The sequence below is a fragment of the Squalius cephalus genome (assembly GCF_949319135.1).
Source record: "Squalius cephalus genome assembly, chromosome: 12".
Lineage (NCBI taxonomy): Eukaryota > Metazoa > Chordata > Actinopteri > Cypriniformes > Leuciscidae > Squalius > Squalius cephalus.
In genome coordinates this window covers 26,642,295-26,667,457 of record NC_137133.1, presented here as the reverse complement: position 1 = coordinate 26,667,457, position 25,163 = coordinate 26,642,295, and the positions used below count along the sequence as shown (strand labels likewise).

The 25,163-nt window shown below is 41.7% G+C and overlaps 1 protein-coding gene across 2 annotated transcripts in view; it reads left to right on the top strand.

Moving 5' to 3' along the window:
* Positions 1–602: 602 nt before the first annotated feature.
* Positions 603–25,163, top strand: part of hmcn1 (hemicentin 1) — a 135,862-nt gene continuing 111,301 nt past the window's right edge. For both annotated transcript variants that reach the window (XM_079887365.1, XM_079887364.1), the window contains exon 1: positions 603–1,187. In XM_079887365.1, the coding sequence (XP_079743491.1) occupies positions 938–1,187 (250 nt within the window). In that variant the 5' untranslated portion in view covers positions 603–937. The remainder of the gene's footprint in view (positions 1,188–25,163) is intronic.

The window sequence follows — 25,163 nt, the reverse complement described above, 5'->3', positions numbered from 1 at the left end:
CATTTTACATGAAACATACCGCCAACAAAAATACATGTAATAGCCTATATTTTCTGACCTTCCACAATTACATTGCCCTTTTATGTTGGTTGCCTGGCAGGCTAATGATGTTGTAGATGTTGTCTCAGCATCTGTAACTTGCCAATAGGTGGTGGTAAAGGAACAAAAACGACAGAGCTCTGCATTGAACTCTCTGTGAATGGAGTCTAGAGAACCTGAATTTTTTATCGAGGTATCATTTACTTTACTGGTATTTATTGTTTTATGACTTTTTACAATGTAGCCTATTGAGTGTTTATTTGTTCAGTATCATGATTTTCTGTGGTGTTTTACATCACATTATTTTAGTGCATTCATTTAACCATCTGTAAGAGGGACAAGTATATTTCAGTTTAATTCTTCATGTTTATTGTGTATTGTGATTAATTGTTTCGTTTTAGCATCTGCTTTTTAAAAATTGGTTTCTTATATAGAGACCCCATGAAATGTACGCCCATATGTCTGTCAATACGCACGGACCCCCGAGACCCCAAAAGAGCTGTGAACCAATCAGAGTGTAGATTCTTAATACGGCGAGTCAGTGTTTGCCTGAGGTGCTTGTTGTCTCGCGTGACGCGTCTGGTGAAAAGAAGTTAATAGTGGATCAGCGTTTGTAAAGGCGACAGTTTGTTGAGAAACTTCAGAGGAGAAGGACGCGCGCGCACTATAACAAACTCCAAGCATCCTCGCGCATGCGACTGTCAGGAGAAATCCGACTCTGAATCTTTTCCTCACATTTTTGTCTCCCCAAAGACTTTACTTTTTCCCACAAGTGTCCGTGTTGACATTTCGAATCAATGTCTTGTCAATTTCCTTTTGCTCGTCGCTGATTTATTTTTCGGTCGAGGTTTTTTTTTTTTTTTTTTTTTTTTGCCGAGGAGCAGTTGGAAATCTCAAGATGGACTTGAGACCTTCGCCGTTTTTTCTTGGTCTGATAATAGTTCTTAACGTTTTATCAGCAGCCCAGGACACAAATGAAGAAATCCCTGAGGGAGCGTCTACCTTGGCGTTTGTGTTTGATGTCACAGGCTCCATGTACGATGATTTAGTTCAAGTTATTGAAGGAGCATCGAAGATTTTGGAAACATCCCTCAGCAGACCTCAGAGACCTCTGTACAACTTCGCCTTGGTGCCTTTTCATGACCCAGGTAGCAGCTATATCAAAACGCAAATGACCTTTCGTTATTTTCCGTTATTCTTTTTGCCCTTTTGGACAAAATTCTCATTCGTACTTATTCTTAGGGCAGATAGGAAATGTTTTGCTTGATTTAGGATAACCTATTTCTTTCTCCCTATAGAGAACTTAAAAAAAAATCATATAGTCTACTGTGTTTTCCAGTAAAACAACTACACATCAAACAGGATACATTTACTTGAAAATCTCAGTTTCGTTAGATATTAAGACTTGTTAGAGAGTATATAAGAGTACATTAATTTTTTTATTTATTGTTTAAGCATAAATCTAATGCCGTTTAGTTTGGTTTTAATCTTTAAACAAGAAAAATAATAATTTTGATGATGAAGTAGAAAATAACTACATATTCTCTGAAAATAAAGTATTGTGCTACACAACTTTGCTTGTCAAGTAAATGTATCTTGTTTTAAGGATGTTTACACATGTAGCTTGTCTAAAAGAGGGACTTGTTGCCAGAAACATGGCAAATCTGTTAGTTTGCTGAGAGTTGCTTCATGCTGGAGTATCTCACACCTACAGGAGGTATCAAAGCATTGTTTGTAGTGCCCAGATGTTCTGTGTGCTGAATTCACTGTCATTATCATTCCATCTATCCAGGCAGAATGACCTTGGAAGCATCTAAAAACCTGCTAGTGCAGTCACACTTTAATGGCTGTACAGGACAGTTAAATACTCTAATAGTTGTAATAATTAGGTACTTTCTCAGTAGAGAGACATGGGTTAAGATTCAATATGTTGCATGCACATTTGATTTGTCTAAAATGAGAATGAAATGACTCGCACTTTATATATGAACAGAGGAGATGGATGTATTTTGGCTTTGTAATTAGTTCAAGTACAAAGGCAAGTTAACTTCTCTAATCTAAACAAAGTCTAAAAGAGAAAATGGCATGATAAAAGTGCAGGGTAGGTAACATCTTGTGGTTAATATGGTACTAAGGATACAAAACGATGTATCTAGACTCCAAATGCCTTCGAAGAGTGAGAGAGAGTCTCAAAAGAAAGGATTGTCTCAAGAGATGTAAAGCCTCCCCCTTCTTCGTTCCAACCTGAATCTGACCTAGTGTGTCCAAATGCAGCATGCCAAATACATTTTCCATCCACTCCTTGGGGCGCTCAGGAATTTCTTTCAAGATGCACTCTGTATCTGGTTATTGCTTCAGAATGCACTGTCCACTGTAACTAACCCGAAAGATTTGCAACACAAAAGAAGTCTCTTAGAGAGGGAGAGGGAGCATAAGATTGCCTGTTCCTTCGCAAAATCAGTAAATCAGTATTCCAGATGTGTGCAATCATGTACTGAAATCAGGCTGTCATCTGTTTGTTTGCATTATTGTAGATCGTTTTACGAAGCCTTGCAGATGGGTGATGCGGCCAAAGGAGTGGAATATGCATTATTTAGACAACACATAACATGAGCAGCTTGTTTGTCAAGAAATTGTCAATCTGCGAGTGGCTTTCTGGGTAGTGTCCATGTTTTTTATTGCATAAATCAAAAAACAACCCTGCTCCCAGGATAGGAAGGTTTGGATCAAACTCTGTTGACTGCTGGTTCTGTGTATATATTTGAATGTATTTAAATTAATATTAATTAGGTCATTTAGCACATTTGGCTTCAGATTTAGCCACAATTCTCAAGGAATTTCAGTAGTAAATTAATATCTAACCAACCACCAATTATTGGCTATGGATTAGAATGGTAAGGGAAAAGCCTAGTTGAGCTGTCCTACCTGTTAGTCAGACATTTGGGTCCATTGTTTTTATTTGTTTGATTAACCATCCAACCTAAGTAAACATATAAAGGTTGGTTTGTTGGTAGGTTGATTGATTTATTCAGGCCATATACTAAAGTATGTGTGGATAAAACTCATGCATAGAGGCTAAAAAGCTTAATCCTCTAGTAACTCTCTTGACTGTAACCTGGAAGAGGAAATAGAAAGTCCCTTGGGCACTGAATAAGGGTTAATAGTCAGTGGAGGTTTCAATGAGTTTCAGATGTCCATAGATCTTTTAAAGAGCAGTTGGCCCATTGAGCAGTGTGTGGCCACATGCTCCCTATGCTACTGCTTTCCTGAGAGTCCAGTGATGTACTTCCCACACACGCATACTGTGCATTTACAAGTACACACACATATAGGCCTGTAAATATCGTTGTAATCTAGTTCCTTAAAGCAACAACATGGAACTTTTCCTCTGCGGTCGCCCTACAGGTTGGAAGCGGAATTGTCCATTACCGCTGTCGTAAAATGATTTACGGTTACTGTATATGAAGCATGCAGGTTTTTTTCATATGGGCAATGATAATATTATTAATCTTCCCCCTTTCATAATTTATACATGTTTAGTAGACTAAACATTTTAACTCAAACATTTGCGATTTGCATGTCGATTGCAATGCTAAAATCTGAACGAGAATGATAGCGATAGCATCCTAACCATCTAAAACTACCATGTTAGTGTTTACTAGCTACCAGATTGATAATTCGCTCATCTACTAGCTGATTCATGAAGAAAAATAAATGGAGGACCAGATAGTTTCCGTAACGTAGCCAGGCAGACAACAGATTAGAAAAACTAAAGATAGTATGCAAGCAATTTACAGTTACTTACTAGTTCAACAGCATGACGGCCAAGTCAGCATCGGTCTGGTAACTCTCCTCCTCCATAAGCTAACGCCAGCGAGCAAACGCTCGACCAATATTGATCCTCGTCCTGCCTTTCAGTTTATCACTCTCCCTTTTCCTCTTCCGACTCTACTCCGACAAAACCTTGGACTTCTTACGTTTCGCTGCTGCTTCAGCCATGACGAAAACAGACGTACGAAAACAAACGCGCTGGTTGGCCACATTTGAGGAAGTGGTGGGCAAAGTGACGTATGCCGTAAAGCAGTCGAATTTTGTAGTTCTTTTTGAGCGCTGGTTACTACCCGCACCCCGAAGTTACATAGTGCCAGTAAAAGCGATACAGACCCCGTCAGGCTCTGGCAGACGTCTCATTCAACCTATTGTAAGTCGATGTACTATCACAAGGGTCTTGGAAATATATTATGAAGGTTGAAAAGTTACATGTTGTTACTTTAACTTGCATGTATTTCAATGTGTGTGATTTTGGGCCAAGATAACACTGTCGGTGACTTAATACTAAAACTATTTCTCACACAATTTCGCACTCTTTTCAAGGTTTTGCATTTTCATTAGTACTTTTTAAATCATATTATTATGTCCACGCTTTGAATGTCCAAAGCTTCTGGACAAGCTTTAGGGAGCTGGAGAGTCAGATCAGAGACAATCAGGAAATTGTCTTAAAACTGTCAGGAAATGTCGTGACAAATAATATAACCTTCAGACAGAGAATAAGCAGAATTGGCATTCTTATGGGATCATTACTACAGACGCCAGGCTGAGTTTTTCCAGGTTCCTGAAGATCCTAATGATGGCAGCTGGGTGGATATGAATATCTGTCACCTGCCGCTTCCAAAGCAAATAGTTCCCTTTGTTTTTCTGTAGTAAAAGAAAAAGAATTAGCTGTTTTGGTATGAGCTTTATCTCACTATCTTTCTACATCGCATCGCAATTAAAAATAGCTGAACTGACCAAATAGTTTGACAGCGTGCTTTGTGAATGAACACTCACATGCATTAGCGTAGCTTGTGGGGGGACAAGGGGGGCCTGAAAGATTTTACAATTTTTTTTTTAATTAATATTTTCAACTCAAAAGTAATATGCAAATAATGTACTTATTTTAATACATTATAAATGGTTAGTTTGTAATTAAATTAATAAATCAAATCAACCCCTAATGACTCCCCCAATCTCATTTGCGTAAGAAGTTGTTGCTTGACAAATCTGCATTTTTGCAGACAATAGCCTATGCCTATACTGCTGTGTTTATAACGTACAACAACTGCAGATAAATCTGGACCTAACCAAAATAAAGGCAGATGCTGATGCTGTGCTTGATGACTCCAGACCCAGACAATCTCATAAAGGAGATCCACAGGACACTTGGCGGCTTTTGCATTAATGTCAGGAAGAGGACCATTTACAGTACATCCAAATGTTATTTAATTCAAAAAGAACAAAACATAAACATAGAATTTAGAATATAAACTGCTTAATTGGCCATTTTCAGTAAGATTTAATAAATATGAAGTGTTTGTGTGCCTGTTATTGTGCATTTAACTTTAATCATGCCCAACAGATATCTGTTTTAAATCACTCCTACTTTGAAATTCGGTTGACAAACATGTAGGATTATTTTCAATGTGTTTATTGCTAGCCCTGCAAAAATAGATGTACTTCATGCATGCTGCGGCTCTACGTAATCAGTAAACCACTTAAATGGTAGCCTGCACGGAGTGTGAATTTATAAATTTACTATAGAAAATAGAAAATGTATTTAAAAGCATGACTGACTAAATTGACTGGCTGGGTTTGGCCCCTCAAGCTCAAATGTCAAGCTACGCTTAAGCTGAGATGCTTACAACTAGTTGATAATCACCTAAATCATTTTAAGGAGCATTGCAGCTCTCTTCACTCTGATTGGTCGCATCTGCTCCCTTTAGTTAGACCAGTTACCACTGTTTCAAAACGGGATAGGAGGAACATTGAGGCGTGCAATGCTTTTAACATTTTCAAAGCTCATTCCTCAACTAAACAGCTCTTTGACCCTTTTGGTGCTCGTCTTTAGAAGCATCATTCATCTCGGAATAAGATTAAAGGGGATTGGCATGAACACAGCCCGTAATGATGCCATTAGGCAGGAATTTGTGACGGTGGGTGGGGTGGGTTAAATGGGCTTTCAGAATACGGTGGTGTATGGTGTAATTCTTCTGTTTCATCTCTTCAATGATGAGGAGAGAATAATATTACACTCTCTAATTTGAGAACAGTGCGTGCTCTGATTCCAGTGCCTCAGGTGTTACACAAGGAGCCATTCTCAAAAAAGTGCTACTGTACCCAGTAGTTACTGTTAAGCACTTAAAACTATTCAAACAACCTAATGTTTATATGGGGGCTCAACATATATCAAAAGGTTTTTTTTTAATTCCGCAAGGACACATTAAATTGATCAAAAGTGACTGTAAAAACCTCTAAAATGTAGTAACTGTAAAGCACTTAAAACTATTATTATTTTAAATTGTAATAATATTTCACAATAGTACTGTTTTTTTTACTGCATTTATGATTAAATAAATGCAGCCTTGGTGAGCATAAGAGACTTCTTTCAAAAATATTTAAAAAATCTTACTGACCACAAACTTTTGAACAGTAGTAAACTACAAGTATTATGAACTATTTGCTGCATTTCTTGGGATTCCATCTAGATTGTGACCATATATATGACTGTTGATTGCGCTTTCTTTTGTTTTGATTGGACTCTGAGAGATTCTGTGACCTTTTGTGACTGGTGCAGTGCAAAGGTCGAAGTCTGCTGGGATGTTGAACTTGAGATGAGTTTGGAATGAAAGATGAAAGGGCAAAAGACGACATTTGGCCTGAGTATGATTTTAAGATGTTTGAAAGACAAACATGGATGCCATTAGAGCATAATTGCATTAGAAACTGCTATAAGTCGGTGGAAATCACTTTTTCAGTTTCACTTGCTTCAGGCCAAATAGTTGCTTATGCTTTTTTATTGAAGTAGGCCTACTTTGATAGCATACATTTTTTATTCTTTAAAAAATGACTAGATAAATACCTCACTGAGCCATACTGCCCTACAAAGTCAAAATACACACAGTACACAAAGTTGATTTATGGATGAAATTTGGGATGTTAGAATATGATCTGACAGATATGTTTGGCTCAATTATGCCATTTTTTTTGGTCAAATTTTTCTTAGTTCTACTGTTTGTGGTTCTACTAAGTGAGCTTTTTAGGGCATCATAATCTACCAGTTGTTTTAATTTAAAGTTTTGATGTTTAAGTAGGTTATATTACTATTAAATACCAAAGTTTGAGAAATCTTTCGAAGTTATTTTGTCAATTTTAGTTTCAAAATGCATCTCTGTGACCTACAGTACAACCTAAATTGTCTTACAGGTCTAAACTGGTAGATCTACATGACATAGAGTTAAATTCCGGCGATCTGGAGAGAAGAATCAAGGCAATATTAACATCACATTAGCATGATCATCCCATTTAATTCACCTGAGACCCACCAGCTCATTTTTGTTTTCTGTTGAGGACATTTATTTTTAGGTCGACATTGAAGTCCGCTACTTCGGCATGAAGTAGTGTCACTTCTTCCATATTGTGACGTAAATCCGTATAAAACGGCTTCTCGAACAAGCAAAAATGTTAGGCAGGACTTAATTTTGTCCATGGGGAAATGATTGGATCGTTGTAAAATTGTGGTTTGCTATTGCTGTGATCTCATGTGAGTGACAGGTTGCCCTGCCCTCGTGCCAGTAAACACATCATCAGAGAAGAGAAAAGATGAACTAACCAAGAAGGAGGGGAAGTTATTTTGATTAAAGATTATGAGGGCATATGAATTAAAAATAATAATGATGTGCACATTGTGCACGGATAAGTAATTTATAATATATACTGCAATACTCCATTAAAAAATAAGAATTGTCAATTGTGATTTCATTGTGACTTTAAGGGAATTTAAAGGGAACACCACTGATCTGACAGTCCTGGGGCCTCATATATAAAAATTGTGTGCAAACAACGTATGCAATTCCATGTCAAAAATAGTCAAATGTGAAAGCATTTCTCAAAACACACTAGGCTCTAAGGAGTTGTTCTCTTACGAGAGGTTCTCTCGTATTGCGTAAGTAGCTTACGCTGCGGGAAAGTAATCTTTCTCGAGATATGAAGCCAAAAAATGATCCTTTAATTTTTAATAATCTTGTCAACGCAGTGCAGCAGCATGCAGACCTAGAGCAGGCATTCTAGCGTGCTCATTGGCTGCCCTGCGGCAACTGCAGCAGCCTATCGCTGAGCCCTTGGCGTGACGTCACGTCCAATGAGCGCGCTTGGCGCGCTTCACGCATCACAGCCCGTCAGAAGGGGTGTGGCTTAGCGTATATCAGCAAGGCTCAGAGGCTGCTTCACTGATTTCTGTCTCTTCAGCGAAGCTCTCCGCATCGCTGGACTCTGAGGAAGCCGCCGCCGTCGAATCAAGCGACCTGCAAGCTGAGGATAAGCCTGAGGAAGCCTTCAGCATCCCTGCCTGCTTCGCTATCCGGCGATTATATCCTTTACTGTTCTGTTTTTGTGTGTTTGTGTGCCCACTGCGAAGAACTGCCGATGTCGACCCTGCGGGCTCGACTCGCCACGTTCAACGCTTCCGCCGTCTCTAGCAGCTGAGCGCTCGCCGGAGCCCCTCCCGCGAGCCTCTCTATCCTTCTCCCCCCCTTCCCGACGCGCAGCGGCCGGCTTTCGCCCGCACTGCCGTCGCCTCAGGGGATGAAGCAGACAACGCTGCTATCTTAGACAGCTGCTCACTTTACCCCCCTCTGTCAATCCGCGCAAACGCGCCGCTCACAAGGGATGTCAGAAACGGACGGTCACGGGCTATAGCTTCCTTTACGTTACAAGAAAGCTACCCCCCCGTCCGTCCGTCACTGGCGAAAGGAGAAAAGAGTGTTTAGCCCCACCCCGGTCGGACTACCTCCATCTCTCACATATTTCTCAGTCCCCTCGTAAGCTCAGGCGACTGGAAATACATATATTGCAGTAAACGAGCCTGTTTTTATACACGCACGCCTGCAAACAAACGCTGACGCTAAACATGATGTCGCTCGCCCCTTCCCGCGCTCTCTCCCTCTGTTCGAGCCGTGCAAACTGCGCCGCTCACAAGGGATGTCAGAAGTGGACGGTCACGGGCTAGCTTCCTTTACGTTATAAGAAAGCTACCCCGCGTCTCGTTCGCGCGCGTCACTCACCGGTGAAAGGAGAAAGGAGTGTCTGGTCCCGCGAGACCGGACCCTTTTCCATTTCTCACACATTTCTCAGTCCCCTCCTAAGCTCAGGCGACTGGAAATATCAATATTGCAGTAAACGAGCCTGTTTTAATTCACGCACGCCTGCAAACAAACGATGTCACAGCACATGATGACATCTTCGCGCTCCCTCCCTTTGGTCGAGCTGCGCAACTGCGCCGTTCTCAAGGGATATCAGAGCGGACGTCACGAGCACCGGCGAAAAGAGAAAGAGAGAGTTTCGTCCCGCCTAGGCCGGACTACCTCCAATTCTCACATATTTCTCAGTCCCCTCTAAAGTTCGGGCGGCTGGAAATACTAATACTGCAGTAAACGAGCCTGTTGTTATACACGCGCGCCTGCAAACAAACGCCGACACGAAACACAACGCTCTGTCATATGCTCGCGTTAACTGAAAGCTTATGTGTTCCCCTGTGGCTCAGTGGCAGAACATTAGGCTTTCGCGCCAGAGACCCGGGTTTGATTCCGGCTCTGGCGGCAGATAAAAATTTTTCTGTTTGCTTCTCCGAGCTCGCGGCCAGCTGTCTTGCATACAGAAAGCGAACATCTCGCACCCTCCCGCTCACAGGATGGTGCTTGAGTAATCATGAGCGTCTAAACATATGAGCGCGAAGTCCTCCTAGCAGCCGCAGAGAGGTCCGCTGCGGCCGGACCACCATCAAAGCGGCCAGCTCTGTCAGTCCCCTTACAAAAGGCTACTGCAGCAGCTTACATCGCAGCCAACGAGCCAGTAACACAACTCACTCCCCTGCACACAAACTCCGTCTTACGGCGACCCAGAGAAATCTCATAAGAGTATAAATTCGGGTTTTCCGGCTCACGCCGAAGGTGTCATAAGTGTAGAAAATGTGCCCACACCCCTGTGCTCACTGCTACAAACAAACACGGTCTCCCTGGTAACGCTCACAGAGCGCACTCTCATAAAGCGGGCACGCGCCGCTCGAGTGCTAGGCGTAGAGAATGTGCCCACAGTTCTGTGCCCACACCTACCCACTGCCCGCTCTGTCACACAGTTACCCCGGGTTGCAGATCCTTTAAAGCCCCCAAACACTGGCCGTGTTACGAATGTAAGCCTTGCGCCCGCTCACGAGCACGCACTTCCTAACAAACACGATACTCCCCACGCCGCTCTCGCGATACGGGTTTTTAACAGCAAAATGTGCCCCATCCATAGTGATCGAGCCGTTATGCGCTGTACAGCCAGTCACCACTGTTTGCCAGCCTCCGTATTCGAGCACCGGCGGCGCACGCGCCGCCCCATCTTCTCAGGTTCCCCATCCCGCGCAGCGCGGCGATCTGAACCCAGAAACCATTCGACCCCTAGCTATGTGTGCGAAAGCATGGGAAGCTATCCAGGGCGTGTCAGAATGGGTGCTGAATACTATAAAGCACGGCTATTCGCTTCAATTCGCTCGTCGTCCCCCGCGCTTTCTAGCACGGACGGAGACGAGAGTGAATACAGAGGCAGCGCATCTGCTTTTAGCAGAAATAGCAAAACTGCTGCGCAAAGGGGCTATAGAACAGGTTCATCCTTCTCTGAGTGAGTCGGGCTTTTACAGCCGTTACTTCCTCGTACCCAAGAAGGACGGAGCGCTAAGACCTATTTTAGATCTGAGACATTTGAACAAAGCTCTCATGAGACAGTCGTTCAAAATGATCACAACCAGACAAATCCTCGCGCAAATTCGCCCAGGAGACTGGTTTATCTCTCTCGATCTGTAGGACGCGTATTTTCAGATCCAGATAACACCCCGTCACAGGCCATTCTTGAGATTCGCCTTCGACGGTCGGGTATATCAATACACAGTCCTGCTGTTCGGCCTGTCTTTGGCACCCCATACATTCACAAAGTGCATGGACACGGCTCTCGCTCCCCTGAGAAGACGGGGAATGCGAATACTGAACTATCTGGACGACTGGCTAATTTTGGCGCAGTCAGAGACAGAGCTTGTGTCTCACAGAACAGCGCTTCTCAGCCATCTGGAAAGCCTGGGTCTCTCGGTCAACTGGACCAAGAGCTCATTAGCGCCCCATCAGTCAATTTCCTTTCTTGGAATAGAACTGGACGCGGTGGCTATGACGGCCATATTGTCAGAGCAGCGCGCGCGCCGCATTCGACATCTCGCCGCATCTTTCCAGAAGGGCAGCCAGGCTACGCGGAAGACATTCCAGCGAATCCTGGGGCATTTGGCTTCAGCTGCAGCAGTACTCCAGCTGGGCCTACTGCGCATGCGCCCGCTTCAACGCTGGCTGAAAGCGCGCGTGCCTCACTGAGCCTGGTCGGCCGGCAGCTCGCGAGTCAGGGTGAATCAGGGCTGCATTTCAGCCCTGCAGCCCTGGCTGGCAGCCGAATGGTATCGCACGGGAGTGACAATAGGTGTTGTCTCGCACCGGAAAGTTGTCTCGACAGACGCTTCCAACCAAGGTTGGGGAGCGCTCTTCGAAGGCAGACCGGTCTATGGCCTCTGGTCAGACCAGGAGAGTCTCCTTCACATAAACTGTCTAGAGATGCTCACGGTCGAGAACGCGCTCAAGCACTTCCTCCCATACCTACAAGGTCACCATGTTCTAGTCCGCACGGACAATACATCAGTAGTGGCCTACGTGTACCGCCAGGGCGGGGTCAGATCCTAAATGCTCTGCACCCTGGCGGAACGCCTCCTCGTGTGGGCTCAGCACTCAATGCGCTCGCTGAGAGCCGCGCATGTGCCTGGTCACCTGAACGAGGGTCCGGACAGACTGTCCAGGGACAATGTTCCCCCTGGGGAGTGGTCTTTGTATCCCCATACAGTCCAGTCACTGTGGCGCCGTTCGGCAAAGCGAAAGTCGACCTATTGCGTCAAAAGACAACGCTCACTGCCCAAAGTTCTTTTCAAAGTCTCTGTTGCCACAAGTCATCGGGAGAATCAGGGAAGCGCACCACACAGTGCTCCTCATAGCCCCGTAGTGGGAGAACCAGACGTGGTTCTCGGAACTAATACGGCTGGCAGACACAGCCCCCTGGCCGATACCGGCGAGAAGAGACCTTCTCTCTCAAGCCCGCGGCTCGATCTGGCATCCTCATCCAGAGCGCTCGTCTCTGAATGCATGGATAATCAACGGATACCCGTTGACCTGCCAAAAGGGGTTGTGAACACGATCACACAGTCTAGAGCCCCCTCCACGAGACGGCTCTACACGTCTAAATGGTCTGTGTTTAATAAATGGTGCACTGCCAAAGGGCTGGACCCACAGGCATGTGGGGTATCGCAGGTGCTTTGTTTCCTTCAAGAGCTGCTGGACACGGGCAGGTCCCCTTCCACGCTCAAATTATACATTGCGGCCATCTCAGCTTTCGCCGATTCGGCGCTGGGTCGCGCATTAGGAAGGAACGAGTTCGTCATCCGCTTCCTTAGAGGAGCTAGGAGGATAAACCCCCCGCGACCCCCCTCGGTTCCTATTTGGGAATTTTCCTTGGTCCTAGAGGCCATGAAAACGCATCCCTTTGAACCCATGAAAACTGTGGATACGAAATACCTCACACTCAAAACCGTTTTTCTGATAGCTCTGTCTTCAGTCAAACGGGTGGGAGACCTTCACGCGTTATCAGTTAACGCAGCGTGCCTCGAGTTCGGACCTAATGACTCGAAAGTTATTCTCAAACCGAGGCATGGTCATGTCCCCAAAATATTGGGCACTCCCTTCAGAGCACAGGTCATTTCTCTCTCAGCCCTGCCGACAACCGGCAGTGAGGTCGATGGTGATCTCCTCTGCCCTGTCAGAGCGCTGAGAAATTACATCACACGCTCCGCCGCTGTCAGGCGCTCGGAGCAGCTTTTCGTTTCGTTGGTGGGCGCACTGAGGTCTCGCCGCCTCGAAACACAGCCTGTCCAGATGGATAGTGGACGCTATTGCAGCTGCTTATGCGTCTAAAAACCTGCAGTGCCCACTGGGCATCAGAGCTCACTCCCCTAGAGGCATGGCCTCGTCGTGGGCCTGGCCCAACGGAATTTCCATTCATGACATTTGTACGGCGGCGGGCTGGCCTCCCCCTCTACATTTGTTAGGTTTTACAACCTGGAAGTTCCCGCCCTGCAGGCGAAGTTTTATCAGCCTAAGTCACGCGTAGACCGGCCCACTATCTGTGCGCGGGCTACTGCTGCTTGATTTAGCTCTCCTGGTTGAGTTGCACTATACAGGGGTTGTCAGTTCAGACCGGCCGCGCCGCTCTGAGCGCCCTAATGTGTGCTTATGTACTGCGCTAGCCATTCTATTGGCCGCCCGGCTCCCACTCATCGTGTTCCCCGGGCTTTCCCTGGGACTCATTCAGTGCATGCTGGGCGCGCACGGCGTTGACAAGGGAGTTCCCGCAGCGTAAGCTACTTACGCAATACGAGATAACCTCTCGTAAGAGAACGTATCGGTTACCTAACGTAACCTCTGTTCTCTCTAGAAGAGGGAACGAGTATTGCGTAACCCGCCGTGCTCGCGCCACGAGCTCACTCGCTTCAGCGACAGAAACCAGTGAAGCAGCCTCTGAGCCTTGCTGATATACGCTAAGCCACACCCCTTCTGACGGGCTGTGATGCGTGAAGCGCGCCAAGCGCGCTCATTGGACGTGACGTCACGCCAAGGGCTCAGCGATAGGCTGCTGCAGTTGCCGCAGGGCAGCCAATGAGCACGCTAGAATGCCTGCTCTAGGTCTGCATGCTGCTGCACTGCGTTGACAAGATTATTAAAAATTAAAGGATAATTTTTTGGCTTCATATCTCGAGAAAGATGACTTTCCCGCAGCGTAAGCTACTTACGCAATACTCGTTCCCTCTTCTAGAGAGAACAGAGGTTACGTTAGGTAACCGATACGATTTCTCAGCACTTAATCACAGCTGGTTATTATGATCAAAACTTTTTTCAGTTTTTTGCTCTGATTGGGTGACTCATTTGGTTTGTATTAATGGAATCTATTTGTGCCAACCCTGTTTAGTGATTTTGGATGATGTGAGTCTATATTTATCTATTCAAAATAATAACAGGTTTTTTTCTATCAAGCATGTGAAATGGGTACATTTTTGTTTGAAATTAAGCATGTGGCATGCTTCTCTTCTGTCGTCAGAGCTCTCTTAAAGGATTAGTTTATCCAAAAAAGAAAATTCTGTCATTAATTACTCACCCTCATGTCGTTCCATACCCGTAAGACTTGCTTTCATCTTCGGAACACAAATGAAGATATTTTTTTATGAAATCCGAGAGCTTTCTGTCCCTCCATTGGGAGCAACGCAACTACCACATTCAAGGTCCAGAACGATAGGAAAGACATCATTAAGGTAATCCATGTGACTCCAGTGGTTTAACCTCAAATTTGTGAAGTGACGCAAATGCTTTGTTTGCACACAAAAAAAACATTCTGATTGGGTAAATTACTTTTGTTTTACGATTATTAGCATACTGTGGGATGTTGGTGATTTCATGTACTGATTTGGATGGGATTAGAATCTCTGTAATTACGGTATTACTAATAGTGGTTGACCTATTACTCGCAGGTACAATTTTCCTGCTGCCCTATATGCTGCATAAGTCATACTTATGTCATAGTCCCTCTGTACTGTATGTAAAATTAATGTAGCATAGGCTATCAAAATACCTAGCCTATACCAGTTATACTAGCATATACCACTAATTACTATTGGAGTATGGATGTATACATAAAAAAAAAAAACATTGAAATGATTAAGTCCTATACAAAAGATAAAATTATACAATTATGAATATAAATATAGCTGCAAGCAGCAATTACCGGGGCCAAGCAGAATAAGACGACAAGACATGCCAACATGTCTGAAAGTGTCAGACCAACTGCAACAATGAGCAATTAAAGACATTTAAAGAGGATTTTAGACGAAATGGCTGAAAAATCATAGAAACAGTAATTAAAAATATGATTTAATTGATTATCACTTTCGACAAATAGGTGGCACAGTTACAAAACTGATGTGATGTGGTCAGAGTGAGGAGACAATGACACATACAAAGTTTGGTGTCAATATGTCAAGGCATTGCAGAGATAAAGCCTGAATAGTGCTTTTATCATCATGCCTCAAATTTGCTGCTGCGCTATACGAAAACGGTTTCGTCAATCGACACGAAATCCATAACTTTTAGTCGGCACAGTCTGGAGATGATATGATTCGATTTTGGTGAAAATCGGACAAACGGTGTGGGAGGAGTTCGAAAAAGTAGGTTTTGAATGAAAATAGCATTTTATTTCACAAAACTGTATTGAAGTCAATGGGAATTTCATGTTTTGTTCTATTATAGCGCCACCAAGAGGCTCAGTCGCACCATTTTTTTTATGTGTCCTCAGAGTGAGCCCATACATATGTGTGTCGATTTTGGTGAAAATATTTCAATTCGCTTCGGAGTTATAGACATTTATATGAAAAAACACGTAAAAAATGACTGACACATGACTTTGATTGGAATTTACTACCCCTAAACATCAATATTTTCGCATTTGGGCATTGGCATATAGCTATCGACCTATGTTTCCAAACTTCTGACGGTGGTTTCGTCTCGATCGGACAAACGGTTTCGAAGATATTGCCTAATGTTTTTTAAGCGCTAAATCACAACGCTACACAAACCGTAAGGCGAAACCTAGCATGTTTGGTATCGTAGGACTCGGTAACGATTCAGGAGTCTAAAAAGATTTGTTTCGTGACAATAAGTCGACCACACCCAAAGTTATAAGCATTTGAAAAAAAAAATTCACCACTAGGTGGCGCTATTTCGAAACTTCTCAGGCTCATTCAGGGCATTGTCCTGATGACACATACCACGTTTCGTAACAATCCGTTCATGCGTTCTTAAAATACAACATTTTAGCACAAAATTCAAAATGGCTGGCAGCCAAAATGACCGATATGGTAAAACTGGATATCAGTCGACTCGGCATGTTGCTCTGAATCTAACGAGACCAATTTTATGATTTTTGGACAAACTGTTCAGAAGTTATAAGCAAAAATAGTCATTTTTCATATCTCCGGACCAGTAGGTGGCGCTGCGCCGAAACACAGCATGTAGCCTCAGGTCATGCTTGTGAGTACAAGTACCAAGTTTGGTCTGAATACGATAAACCGTTGCGGAGATACGGCCTTACGACTGTTTTTGCTAGCGCTAAGTAAAATGTATTCGTGCGTTTATCGAAAACGGTTTGACAAATCAATTTGAATTCCATAACTTTTTGTCAGCACTACCTGAAGATGATCTGGTTCAATTTTCATGCAAATCGGACAAACCGTCTAGGACGAGTTCGTAAAAGTAGCTTTTTTTGAAAATTCAAGATGGCGGCCATATTTTTATGACGGAAAATGACGTCATAGGGTGCAATCAAACCGGCATGAGCTCAGGAATCAGATGAAAAAAGAATTTTGTTTATTGGCCTTACGGTTCAAAAGTTATTAGCAAAATAAAAGTGAAATTTTGGACAGGTGGTGGCGCTAGAGGGAATGACTTAGAAACACCAAAATTGGTGTATTTAATGTTGGGACTGTCCTCTATCAGAATGTCAAATCAAAACAACTTTCCCGCAATCGGTTCTATGGGCTGCCATAGACTCCCAGTCGGAAGAAGGAAGAATAATAATAAATATAGCTGCAAGCAGCAATTATCGGGGCCAAGCGCAAGCAGACGACAGGATATGCCAACATGGCTGAAGGTGTCAGACCAACTGCAACAATGAGCAATTAAATACATTTAAAGAGGATTTTAGGCGAAATGGCTGAAAAATCATATAAAAAGTCATTCGAAATATGATTTAATGGATTATCACTTTCGACCAATCTGTGGCGCAGTTACAAAACTGATGTGATGTGGTCAGAGTGAAGTGACAATGACACATACAAAGTTTGGTGTCAATATGTCAAGGCATTGCAGAGATAAAGCCTGAATAGTGCTTTTAGCATCATGCCTCAACTTTGCTGCTACGCTATACGAAAACGGTTTCGTCTATAGACACGAAATCCATAACTTTTAGTCAGCACAGTCTGGAGATGATACGATTCGATTTTGGTGAAAATCGGACAAACGGTCTAGGAGGAGTTCGAAAAAGTAGGTTTTGACTGAAAATCAAGATGGCGGACAGGAAGCTAGGCCAAATAAGGAAACCTTGGTATCTATGTTCTCGTCTTGACCCAAGGAATCTATTAAGACCAGTTGCATTACAATAGGCCAACTTATTCAAAAGTTATTAGCAGTTTTGTAAATTTTGTTATAACTTTTGACCACTAGGTGGCACTGTCTCGAAATATTTTGGGTACCTTCAGGGGATGGTGCTGATGGCACATTTTGAGTTTCGTAATATTACACCAATGCATTTGTTTAGTATAGCATTTTATTTCACAAAACTGCATTGAAGTCAATGGGAATTTCATGTTTTGTTCTATTATAGCGCCACCAAGAGGCTGAGTCCCACCATCTTTTTTACATGTCCTCAGAGTGAGCTCATACATATGTGTGTCGATTTTGGTGAAAATATCTCAATTCGCTTCGGAGTTATAGACATTTATATGAAAAAACATGTAAAAAATGACTGACACATGACTTTGTTTGGAATTTACTACCCCTAAACATCAATATTTTCGCATTTGGGCATTGGCGTATAGCTATCGACCTATGTTTCCAAACTTCTGACGGTGGTTTCATCTCGATCGGACTAGCGGTTTCAAAGATATAGCCAAATGTTTTTTAAGCGCTAAATCACAACGCTACACAAACCGTAAGGCGAAACCTAGCATGTTTGGTATCATAGGACTCGGCAACGATTCAGGAGTCTAAAAAGATGAGTTTCGTGAAAATAAGTCGACCACACCCAAAGTTATAAGCATTTGAAAAAAAAAATTCACCACTAGGTGGCGCTGTTTCGAAACTTCTCAGGCTCATTCAGGGCATTGTGCTGATGACCCATACCACGTTTCGTAACAATCTGTTCATGCGTTCTTAAAATACAGCATTTTAGCACAAAATTCAAAATGGCCGACAGTCAAAATGGCCGATATGGTAATATTGGATATCAGTCGACTCGGCATGTTACCCTGAATCTAACGAGACCAATTTTATGATTTTTGGACAAACTGTTCAGAAGTTATAAGCAAAAATAGCCATTTTTCATATCTCTGGACCAGTAGGTGGCGCTGCGCCGAAACACAGCATGTAGCCTCAGGTCATGCTTGTGATGACATGTACCAAGTTTGGTCTGAATCCGATAAAGCGTTGCGGAGATACGGCCTTACATCTGTTTTCGCAAGCGCTACGTAAAATGTATTCGTGGGTTTATCGAAAACTGTTAAGCGAATCAACTTGAATTCCATAACTTTTTGTCAGCATGGTCTGTAGATGATCTGGTTCAATTTTCGTGCAAATCGGACAAACCGTCTAGGACGAGTTCGAAAAAGTAGCTTTTTAGATAAATTCAAAATGGCGGCCATATTGTTATGACAGAAATGATGTCATAGGGTGCAATCGAATTGGCATGAGCTCAGGAATCAGAGAGAAAAATAATTTTGTTGATTGGCCTTACGGTTCAAAAGTTATTAGCAAAATAAAAGTGAAACTTTGGACAGGTGGTGGCGCTAGAGGGAATGACTTAGACACACCAAAATTGGTGTATTTAATGTTGGGACTGTCCTCTATCAGAATGTCAAACCAAAACAACTTTCCCGCATTCGGTTCTATGGGCTGCCATAGACTCCCAGTTGGAAGAAGGAAGAATAATAATAATAAGAACGGGAACAGATACAATAGGTGCCTACGCACCTTCGGTGCTTGGCCCCTAATAATAGGAACGGGAACAGATACAATAGGTGCCTACGCACCTTCGGTGCTTGGCCCCTAATTAAGGAAGGATAAGATAAGGATTATACCTGATGGTGCAACAACAGTGGTCATTCTGAGCAGCCTGTGATTAGGTTATTGTTTTAATTGACTGTTTTCATTGGATGTGAAGCCAGCAGTAAATGTCACCAAATATCTTTGTTTTTGTGGTCCCACTTTATATTAAGTGGCGTTAAGTACTTTGTACATTGAAAAATAAGTACAATGTACTTTTTGTGTTCATGTTGTATTGTAAAACACTTTTGCTGCTATTGAGGTGTGATACGGGTAAGGTTAGGGACAGGTGTGGTGGATTGGGTAGGTTTAAGTTGTAAGGGAAGGGTCAACTGTGTAATTACAAATGTAATTACATAAATTAATTACAGCTGTAATTACATGCAGGAAATTTTAAAATGTAAGTACAATGTAAAAACATGTAGTTACACAATAAGTACATTGTATCAAATAATTAATTTCAATGTAAGTACATAGTACTTAACGCCACTCAGAGATGCTCACAAGTCTCTGAGCTAGAGTCCAAGTCAAGTCTCAAGTCTCTGAGCTAGAGTCCAAGTCAAGTCTCAAGTCTCTGAGCTAGAGTCCAAGTCAAGTCTCAAGTCTTTGAGCTAGAGTCCAAGTCAAGTCTCAAGTCTCTTGTCGTTATAATAAGTGTTGCATCACGTACAGCAACCCATCCAGGCTGCTTAGAACACTGCATAGCTATAAGGAATTCAAAGCATGTAATATGTTATTATGACTCCTTTATTTATTAGCATACAGTATCAGCTTTGATTTTGGTATATAATCAGTGTAAACAGGCTATTGCAACATGACAAAAACTGTTACAATGTTAACATGGTACAATTTCTGGTAAGCTACGTTTTGTTATTATTCCTTGACACAAATTTCACGATTTCAATTAAATTAAATTCTTGTGATTTGATTTAATATTTGGATAAATATTAGGTACACAATATAGGTGTTAATTTTTCTCAAGAAAAAAAAATCTCACCTAATGATGTAAACATAGCTACAAAGAGCCCTATCAACTGGTAGTATTACTTGGTTAAAAATAACTCAAATTAAATATAATGCATTTTTTTATTATAATAACTTTAGTAAAAATATAATAAATACGTAATATAGTACACATATTTAGCAAAATACTCTCTATAGCTCTTTTTTTTTCTAGCCAACTAACGTGATAGCCCATATTATGGTAATTAAATGGCTTTTCTGAGGTAAATGTTATGTGACATTTGTTCTCCAGCTGTTTTATTGACCCCTTTCCGCGGATGAAAAACACTGATTGATCGATATCATGTATGAGGATGGAATATACATTTCGGTAATTTGTACATCGTTCAGTGTTCGTGTTTATTTACTATTAGCTAGTAGAAAGGGTCGGTTCACGTGCCGTTAGGGATCTGTCACGTCACATTTACAAGCGCCAAAACGGTATTTATTGTTTGAATTTCGTAATAGAATTGACAGAATTTGAGAGCTGAGTAATGAAGCAAGTAACAACCTGAGTAAGTAGGCTAACCTACTCTGTCTAGTCTGTCGGTCTCCGTGTCCTCTTTGCTTCGCGATTTTTTCTGTGCGTGAGAAAATGGATGTGTGGCGTGAGCGCGTGTGAAAAGTGTCAATCGCGTTTTATTAGTCTCACGGTGAATGCGTGACAGTTGGCAGCTCTGTTGAAGTTTTTAAACCCAAAGCTTACGATGAATGGCACAGCAGCCAGCGGCCGGTGCAGTCGACATGTTTGTTGTCCTCTCATGTGTGGCCGCGCGCAGCAGATACATAGTAGCCTACTTCACGTGTTACGTAGGCAGGTTATAGGTAACGGAGGGAGGGGAATAACAGCGAGCTCATCAGACGTTTCCTAAAAATAAACATTGTTCACGAGTCCCGGAGGTCGAGTCCGAGTCGAGTCTGAAGTCTTTCGAGGACGAGTCTCAAGTCGAGTCTGAAGTCACTGTGTGTGCGACTTAAGTCGCACTCGAGTCCGAGTCTCAAACTCGAGTCCCCATCTCTGACGCCACTTAATATAAAGTGGGACCGTTTTTGTTTTTTTAACCCAGAAATTCGGGGGGAATGTCCAAATCCATAATGAGATGGAACAAGACATTTAGCTTTAGTTACAGTTTGACAAAGGTCAAAATAAATGAGAAGTGAAAAAATTATACACACAATCACAGACCTTCCTAAATCCGACCGGAGTTAGATTTCTCAGAGGAGCTTTAAATTAGTTGAAAATCAGTACGTAATTTGTTTAGTAAATTTTATGGAGGCTGTGTGAGGAAAAACACTGACATGTTCCAATTAAGCATGTATGTTAAAGGCTCATTTACCTGACATCCTCCTCAGGGGAAAACTTGTCTCATCCGAATGAGATCCAGCTTTACACTGCATCTGACATGACATGGGTAGTTTACAAAAAGACAACAGCTGAAGTGCTGTCAAGAAGTGAGACCTTCTTGTTTTAAAATGTTTAAAAAAAAACATTAAATATTTGTTTTTACGTCATTAAAATGTCTAGTATTCCTAGAAAAACATTTAGAAAGATTGGAAGTAGCAAGAGATTTCTTCTTAATGATTTTCTGTCCTTTTCACGGATTTGATTAGCTTTCATGTCTTTTTTCATCTCTCCCCTGCTCTCGACCCCTGATTTGCATTCCTTTCTGGGTCTGTCTATTCCTGTCTTTCTTCATCCCTCTCTGTCTTCCCATTTTTTTCTCCCAGGGGAGTCGCCGTCTCACTGCCGAAACATTTCCTGAGCGGCTGAAAAAACGCCACTCAGCTCCCAGCTGGCATGTCAGCATCTGCTGTGTCTGTGTTATGATCTCTGGTCTGACTTTTGGTTTTACAAAGCATGTGATGGAGACCTTCTGACCTTCAGTTTAGGCTTTTCTTTAGAGGCCAACCTGCTGAAAGTTTTGTGGTGTGAGGCTGAGAGAAGTGTGAGGAAATGGATGGTTAGACTGAGTCCTCTCTGGGTTTGTGGTTTTTAGTGAGCGGAGCATGTGTGTGGTCGATGATTCGGCCAATGGTGCCAGGTCTTTGTCTATAAGATATCTGACACAATGAAACAAATGTACTTTACATCAGAGCAACATTTGTTGTGAGTTTATGCACTTTACATCACATGAAGTGGTTCAACAATAATCTTTTTTGTTTTTTTGTTGGCCCTTTTGGGCTCATATGAATATTGACAAATGGTTTGCACCAATTTACAGTTGGATTCCATTACACTTGCCATTGCCAATTAACAAGCTCATACTGTACCAAAACTGGATCAACTTTTGCTGTAAAACCGATGATATATAATGCAAAATGCGAGTCATTTGTTTGTCACATTCATCCTTTTCAAGCTGATGATGCACAATACACTTGGGACAGCCTAGTTTTTCAAAGATCTCACATTTTTAACAAAACTTTGTGCAGCTATGTTATCCAGATATATAGGCTATCATTACTTTGGTCACAATTGTAAACCAACAGCGTTTGCATCTTACAATTCAGTTAAGTCCATTTATGTCATGAGAAAGTTATGCAACCAGTGACTTGGCAAGGCTTAAAAACAAATGTACATCAACTGCCACTCTATATGTTAGGGCCAGCAGTCTTACATTGCAGCCAATATTTCTGCTTTTTGAATTATTGTATGTTGAGAGTAATAGAAGCCACATGTTATGTAGATACCATTCATATGTTGCTGAGATGAGCTGATTTATAGTGAAGCATTGCTCAAGAAAAGGACCAAGAAACTTTGAACAAGGTTCAGACTCATTTTTTTAGCATATGGCATAAACTGTGTGTAAAGTTTACTCTTATTTTAACTGTTTTAACTTATTTTAACTCTTCTAAATATGGGCCGTTGAGTCAAATCTTGAGTAAAAATTCAAACAAGAGACTTTTAGACAGTCAGACATGTCCTAAGGGCTTAGCTCTTACGCTCACTGTCAATAAACCTTCTGAGTATCCAGCAGCAGTGCATGTTGGGAAGAACATTTTGCTCAATGTACCTTTCCCACTTGTGTGAGGTTTACTTGTGTATTTTAAAGACATATCCCGTAAGCATAGTTTGTTATTGAGGTAGAAAGACAGAGAAATCATCCTTCAGAAATCATTCTAATATGCTGATTTGGTGTTTAAGAAACCAATATTATGCTTAATATTTTGTGGAAATGGTGATACATTTTTTTTTTCAGGATTCTTTGAATAGAAGGTTCAAAAGAAAAGCATTTTATTTCAAATAGAAATCTTTTGTAACATTATAAATGTGTTTACTGTCACTTTTGATCAACTTAATCCTTGTTAAATAAAAGTATTAATTTCCTAAAAAATCGTATTCATCTCAAGCGTTTGAAAGGTAGTATATCAATTGAAAATGACTTTTTTAAAATACTGTAGTATGTAATAACTGTCTTCATCTGCTTTTGCAGTTCCTCATTCGGAAAACAATATAATTAAAGTAGATTTGTGTATTTTCTGAACACATTTTGTGGTGCTTGCCCATGTATAACATGTTGCCACGACATAGGGTATTGTAAGTTGTTCTTTGTGGTTGGCAGGGTGTTTTGGGTGGCTGCTAGGTGGTTGTTTAGTGAACCAAATCGACAAAAGAGCCCACCTCCAAGTCTCTGTGAAAAGTCTCTTACACATGTCTCCTTCAATGCAAGTTTTTTGCATATTTTTTTACTTCAGAAATCTTGTCCCTCTATATATTCCCTCCTCATCTTGTATATAGTTGTATAATGGCTGATTACGTACTTTGGGGGGAATAATAAGCTTTTGTCTTACAATAGACTTTAATTATATCCTTATTATTCAGTATAAACCATTTATGTTTTGCACACCCTTAAGTTCTGATTATTTATTTGTTTTTTGTTGTGCTGGCGGCAGCTGCAGTCACATACTGAAGGAAGCATCTTGACCTGTTTCGACAGTTTTATGGGGTGCTGTCGCATCAACAGCCATTCTAAGGTGTCAATCAAGTTTTGGACACTCCTCCAGAGAGCGCATTCTGGAAACCCTAAGCCTTCCTTAGCCAATGACATACGCCCAACCCAAGTCCAAACCAATCATGCTACTGGCCTAAATTAGAAACAGATTGGTTTTTAGACCCCTGAATCAAGTGTAGTCCTTGCATTCTGAAGTTGTCAGCAATAGCTTGCTTCTGTTCTATATCATTAACACACAATTTGTAAATATCTTATGTGAAGGCTTCAGTGTCAGCTAAATTGCATTTTTTTTTTGTCTCCATACTCCATAGGTGTTTCAGCATGTATGAATCACTCTAGGGTTTGGAGTTTTGTGATTTTGTCCTGAACACTGGTTGTGGTGATGTGGAGGCAATCCCAGCGCATATTGAACTGTTCCTTTTCATCAGGCATCTTTTTTTTCTTCCTTTCTTACAAAGGCTTACTGTTTTGGTAGTTTCCTGGCAAAATTCTGAATATTTGCTGTTAGGGGATGTTTTTAAACATTTTATTACTGTTATTTCCTCCGCATGTTTAACAATGCATGATGTCAATTCTGTTAGTAATTTGGTGTATTCATTATGTTATTTTTGGACTTGATTGCTGACCTATGTAATTACAATTTATAAATATAGCCGCAAGCAACAATCATCGGGGTCCAAGCACCAATGGCCCATGTGAATGATTTAGCGATCCAATTGAATGGGTTTGATCAAAATAGATGTGGTGTATGTGTAAACTCATATTCAGCATTTAAATTTAAATGAAAAACTTGGACAGGAGTACAGGACAATTTTAAATAAATGTGAAGATTTGCGGCTCAAAACTTTATTTATCTGAAACATTTATCTCAAGGCACTTTATTATTACAATTTTTATTATATGACAAAGACATACAATGGTATTTTCATTTTAAATGTACAGCAGTATACAAATTATACAGTTATACAAATTAATTAGATCTATGCATTTATTTCCATTCAGAGGGATGGAAACCGATAGAAAAACATTAGGCTTAAAAGAGTCCTCCTTATCCTGTGTTTTCACACAATGTACAAATATATTAATTTTCATAACAGTAGGCCGTTCAGATTTGCTGTTAGCCGCTGAAATTTGATTGGCTGCTGGAGGCCCCCTATTG